The sequence below is a fragment of the Erinaceus europaeus genome, chromosome 17 (assembly GCF_950295315.1).
Source record: "Erinaceus europaeus chromosome 17, mEriEur2.1, whole genome shotgun sequence".
In the NCBI taxonomy this organism is placed as follows: domain Eukaryota; kingdom Metazoa; phylum Chordata; class Mammalia; order Eulipotyphla; family Erinaceidae; genus Erinaceus; species Erinaceus europaeus.
Genome location: NC_080178.1, coordinates 27372896 through 27379153, shown reverse-complemented (window position 1 = coordinate 27379153; position 6258 = coordinate 27372896). Strand labels below are relative to the sequence as shown.

At 43.5% G+C, this 6258-nt stretch overlaps 1 protein-coding gene and 1 pseudogene across 1 annotated transcript in view; one reads left to right on the top strand and one right to left on the bottom strand.

Annotated features, from left to right (window-relative positions):
- Nucleotides 1-1268: 1268 nt before the first annotated feature.
- Nucleotides 1269-3759, bottom strand: LOC132533866 (intraflagellar transport protein 57 homolog; annotated as a pseudogene).
- An 18-nt stretch (nt 3760-3777) lies between these two features.
- Nucleotides 3778-6258, top strand: part of CAT (catalase) — a 40235-nt gene continuing 37754 nt past the window's right edge. Inside the window, exon 1 of the mRNA XM_007521812.3 lies at nt 3778-3948. Within this exon, the coding sequence (XP_007521874.1) occupies nt 3883-3948 (66 nt within the window). The 5' untranslated portion in view covers nt 3778-3882. The remainder of the gene's footprint in view (nt 3949-6258) is intronic.

Sequence of the window (6258 nt, the reverse complement as noted above, 5' to 3'; positions counted from 1 at the left end):
AGTGTTATTGTAAATATAAAAAATGGTCATGTTATCCCTGTTGTTATCAAGGAGCTTGTACAAATCAGATCTGAGAGGTAGAGTATGAGAAGGAAGATGTGGCTTTGACTTTTTGCCAATATTTACTGGGCTGAGAACTCCAAATGTTTTGTTAAACTTTAAAAGCACTGGTTTTGTGTTTTTTCTTTTTTTTTTAATGGGTGAAGTTTTCTAGAAGTTTTTGACTATTTGATCAGGTTTGGACTTATTCTGTTCTAAGTTATTTCATATTTGGAATCATTTTTCTGGTAATTTGCTATTCCTTCTGTGATATCTTTGTATTTACAACCCCATGGTACCAATAAGAGATTCATAGGACACAGTACAGGCATAGATAGGTCTTGCACTGTGATCTTTATGACTGGTGAATAAACATTATAGTTTTTTATATCTCTGTAAAAACAATTGTTTAACTTTGTATGTTAACTCTCTTTTCAGCCACCAGGCTCCAGATGCCACCATGATGCCGACCAGACCTCCCCGAACAGATGACCCCACCAATGCACCCTGGAGCTTCGCCTCCCCAGAGCCCCACCCTATCAGGGAAAGAGAGAGGCAGGCTGGGAGCATGGATCAACCAGTCAATGAGGGGAAGCAATTACAGAAGCCAGAGTCTCCACCCTCTGCATCCCACAATGACCCTAGGTCCATACTCCCAGAGGGACAAAGAACAGGAAAGCCATCAGGGGAGGGGATGGGACACGGAGATCTGGTAGTGGAAACCCTGTGGAGCTGCACCCCCCCCACCCCATCCCATGGCCTTGCTAATGTCTCCTTTTCCAAAACAAAACAAAAAAACTTATTGGGCACTTTCTATGTATCGGGTATCATTATAAACGCTTTATATACTGTAACTCTTTTAATTCCCATAACTTATAAAATGACAATATTTCTCTTTTTACAGATGAAGAAGATATGGCCCAAATTCTGGTAACTTTCTCAAGGTCAGGCACCTTGTAAATACTAAAAACTGTAACATTACACTGTATATTACATTTGTCATTGGCCAGAAATTACATACTTGTCATTAACAATAATAACTAATGCTAAAATAAATAAATAAATAACCAGTGTTGACTAACAATACTCAGGCAGCAAATGATGAAGAGAACATCCCTGGGTGAGTAGCCAAAGAAGTTGTAATGATATGAACACAAAACCAGGTTTAAAGTTGCTTATAGAATTTAGACAAGAGAAGTTAAAGAAGGAATGAGATTATATTCCATATGTACATTCTTTAGTGTATCATTTTATTGGCATCACTGTGTTGAATTTAACATACATGTAGGAAAATGCAAAATCTACATACATACTTATGAAATTGCATAGGTTCTCTTATAAATTGGATTACTTTCTGTTTTAAACAGCAAAAGTTGACTTTTAGCAATTTTTATCTACCCAAGATACACATGACATTTTTAAAAATAATGTTTCGTTTCAAAGAATTACAATTTAAGTATTGTACTTTCAGAAAAGTCATGACGGTGTTTCCCTATATTTTTTATGTAAAAATGCTTCATAACTTTTCTGACAACCCAATATTCTGAGATAGTCAAGATCAATTCAGAATTGGGCCATTATAAAGGAAAAGAATTTGAAGCCAAAAATTTACATGTTTACACACACACACACACACACACACACCAGGTAAGTTAATTAAAAATGTTCAGTTTGCCTCAAAAGGGCTGTGTGGATTTTCCATGTTATAGAAGGGAGACTTGACCTTCTACTATCATATTCCTACAATTTTAACTTGACCTTTTAACTTGACCTTCTACTATCAATTTTAACTTGACCTTCTACTATCATATTCCTACAATTTCAACATATTAAACATATTTTAACATATCAAATTCCTACAATTTTAACATATTATCCATAGGAAAACCTTTTGACTGTTTCTATTTTAATGACACCAAATGAAAGGTCTGAGCCTTTAAAACGTTGAGATCAATGAAGTTTTCTTCATTGTCTGTCTCTTCCTCCACAAAGTCTTCATCCACTTTATTTAATGTTAATTCTACATCATCTTCTAGAACAGTTTCTTCTAGTTCTTCCACTGGATATGTTGGCTTTTCCAGGTGAAACCAATATATTTTAATGCATCTTCAGCTAGGCAGTCAAGAACATAGCACACATGCACCCCATAACCTGACTTTAATTTTGAAGGAGGGAAATCTGCAGTTCTACCAAAAGATCGGAGTTCAGATAATATGTTAGATATTGTTGCATTTGGGTCATCATATTCTTGAGGCTGATCAAACGGATGTCCTGCTTTGTTAATCAGCCATGCAGCCAAAGTGCAAATCATGTAGAACTGTTCACCGGGGTTGGTAGGTAGTGCAAAATAATGTCTGGACAGGGGCTTCAGGTTGCTCTTCCGGAGGAGTTCTTCTCATAGTGGAGCAGCTTCAGCTTCTCCACCAGGTCCTCCATCACCACGAACGTGTGGTAGGCCGCCCAGGGTCCCGCTCCACGACCATTTCCCCCGCCCCATCACCGCGGGACCGCGACACCCCATCTTCTAATCCCGATGGAGTGACCACAGCCAAGGCGGCTGCCATCGCCAGACAGACCGGAAGAGCCCGTTGTGGGCACCGGCCCACTAGCGGGTCGATCTCAGCCTCTGGCACTGCAGCATCCCAGACCCCGCCGAATCGCAGAACAAATGGTTTAATAATCACAAACCTAAAGGCAAGAATACAACACATGAAATTTGGATTCTTCATGTTGGAAAGAGCTAGGAAGTCTATATTAGGTAAATTCCAAGGGGCCCATGACTTTACTAATTTTTGCCTGAGCCCCACAGATAAAATGGAGGTGGGCTAAAAGTATTGTCTGGGAAGATAGTGTCAGAGTCGGAAATAGGACTAGAAAGCTGGGTCAGGGCAGAGTAGCTTTCAAATATGGGAAAAGTATATAAATAGCGTTAACTGTAAACCCTATCGATCTAACCTATGGCTCATGTCTATTCATATTTAGTATAAGAGGCTGTATAACGTCTGCATTCCAGCTGGTCTAAGCTCACATTCCATGGTCATGGCTAGGAACATTCTAAGCTGCAGTCATTTTAGGACCAGTCTTTCTCCAGTGGCAGAATATGTTGACCCAGCCTCCTTTTGAAGAGTGGGGCAGTTTCTACCATTGTTGTTCTATACTGAGAGCAAAGTCTTACAGAGGAGGGGTGCATAATTCTTAACTTGCTTCCTATGGATTTTAAACTGTTGGCACCAGTATTAACTCGTTTCGTTTTATTTTTTAAAGCACGGGTTTCTCTACAAGTAGTCTGTGAATAAGAAAAAAGTCATGTGACCTTTGATCTTTGCATTTATACCAAATTTCATTAGTCTTTTGGTTGCAGTCAAAGTTGACATCACGGTACATGACAAAACTTCATTTTGCACAGAGGAATTCAAGGCAAAACTTAAAATTTTTTAAGAGCCTCGAGCATATTTAGAGTATAGAGCCCCACCCTGCAAGGCCTAGAAGTTCCTTTAGCAAAACAGGCCACTAATCACAGTGTCCCAGGCAGCCTGACCTATGCAGACAACCCGGGGAAAGTGACAGTAGCCCTTGGGCTCTTTCGTCATGGGTTTGGGGCGGTCTCTCTCTTTCCTCCAGTCCCCCTCCCTCCCTGAGCCAAGGCCCCTCCAGCCTCTACTCCCGCCCCATTTGGCATGTAAGCGGCCAATCATAAGCCGGCGCTGCCGAGGGGGCGGAGCCTACTGGCAGTTTCTGAAGCCACCTTCTCCGGGTGCTCGGCAGTGCACCCTGCAGACAGTGGAGAGTGGAGTCTTGTGAGTAAGGGTCTCCTGCAGGGTGTTACTACGCCGGTCGGAAACCATGGCAGACAAACGGGATCCAGCCAGCGACCAGATGAAGCTCTGGAAGGAGCAGCGGTCCGCGCAGGTACGTCCTTTGCTCGCCGCGCCTGCACGGAGGCCGTGCGCGGCAAGTCGAGTAAAGGCGTCAGCTGCCCCTGCGCGGCGGCGCCCCGGGGTGGGTGGTGGGTGGGGGTGGGGCTGTACCACTGCTCACCTGCGGGCGGGGGTGCCTTTCTGTGCCGATGGGCCGTTACATTCGTGGGGAGAGGAAGGGAAGAGGGCTTTGGGCCTGCAGCATTAGTTGGCAGGACGCTGGTGTTTGGCTCTTATTTTTGTACTTCTGCCAGCTGGGACAGAGGTCGCAATGGAGGGAGGAATGGAGGAGCCTGGGAGAGAGGCAGAGAGCTGCAGCTGCAAGTGTGTGTGTGTGTATGTGTGTGTGTGTGTGTGTGTGTGTGTGTGTGTGTTGGGGGGCGGGGGTGGGAAGGTTGGGAGCAGAGTTAAACTTTGACCTTGTGCTAAAATACATGCTTTCCTCCTTGCAGGGTGTCTAGGGCCAGGAACCAAGCTTTATCATCTCTACTCTCTCTCTCCCACATCCATTGAGGTGCCTGATTGGCACAGCATTAAACGACTAAATAAGAGAATCTTTTACATCATTATTTCATTGGCTCGAAAAGACAGCAAGCTTGTCATTTTAGAGCGAGGAGTGGTATTAAGGATGAATTAATACCAGCATAGAACTGAGTGCCAGCATGTGCTAGTCACTGTGCCGGGACAAGGTGTATGTTTCAGATACAGTCAGAACTCCTTCCCTGAGAAGCTCAAAGTCTAGACTGGGAGGACAGACAGATAAACAGATGATTAGCGTCAGCATATTGAAGGCCCCAATACAGCTTATTTGCCAAATGTAAAAGGAGTAACCACCTTGACTGACAGGCTCCCCGAAACAGGTGACATCTGAACAAGGGTCCTCAGTAGGGTTTCAGTTCGGTGGTAGTAGACATCCCTGTGCTGTACTGGGATACCAGGTGTAAAAGAACCTCTTTGAGAAGGTTGGATTAGGTAATAGTGAATCTGGTCTTAGTGTTCTTTTGTTAAATTGACCTAGATAGTCTCAGGAACTTGTGGGCCCAGTGGCTGCTGGCTAATTGGGAGAGAGCTAGAGGGGATATAATATAAATAGGAATCAGGACTGTGCATTTCTTATCCTGCCTAGCTCTCAGAAGCAGGTTGGTATTCACCACCCCTCAGAATATTTACGACTGGAATATTAATGTTAAGTGCCTGTGGATGGTGAGAGGCTGCATTTTACTTCCAAGGACCTGAAAAGTTCTTCTCATCCTGTTATATGCCACTAGTATAGTTCACTTTTTTAATGAATTCTTAATTAAAGTGAACTAGAAAGACGTCTAATTTTCAGATGTCTTTGTAAAAAAAATTTCTTTAAATTTATTTAATGGCGGCGCTGGTGGTGGAAGACCGAGACGACAGCACTGCTCAACTCTAGCTTACTGTGGTGCTAGAGATTGAACTTGGGATCAGTAGCTGTGCCTCATACATGAAAGTCTGATGTGCTGTCACTGCACTATCTCCCCAGCCCATTGGTGTCTTACTAATCAAGGATGTGCTGCTTACGTGGCAGAGTCAAACTTAGCAGCCAATTTCCTGGGGTCTGGATCCTTTACACACCCAGTGGTTGCTAAATCATGGTTCACACTGAAGTTTTCATGAATACTTGATGAATTGATGGAAAAAATAGGGACAATGGGAGTCGGGCAGTGGCGCAGCGGGTTAAGCGCACATGGCGCAAAGCGCAAGGACAAGTGGAAGGATCCGGGTTTGAGCCCCCCCGCTCCTCACCTGCAGGGGAGTCACTTCACAGGCAGTGAAGCAGGTCTGCAGGTGTCTGTCTTTCTCTCCCCTTCTCTGTCTTCCCCTCCTCTTTCCATTTCTCTCTGTCCTATCCAACAACGACATCAAAAACCACAACAATGTTAAACAACAAGGGCAACAAGAGGGACAAAAATAAATAAATAAATATAAAAAAATAGGGACAATGTGAGTTTTTCATAAACAAATTTTTCTTTTTTAAAGGACTCCTGTGTTTTGAGACTAGCTTGCCTCTAAATTGTTGGGGATTCACTATTTTTGAATCTTAGAGGCCCTGTTGTTTACACAGTTGCTTGTGTGAGAAAGGATAGGGCTACAAAACACATCTTTAAATGGGGGGCCCAGAGTTTAAACATAGTCCTGTCCCTTGCCTGTGACATCTCCTTGCACTGCACACCTTGTCCTGAGTGACATTTTCCACCGATATCTTCTTGCCTGCCTGCTTTGAGCAAAAACTGCTTGTTTTTAGCGGTAATCCCTCTCATCAGGTTCCTCCCAAAGG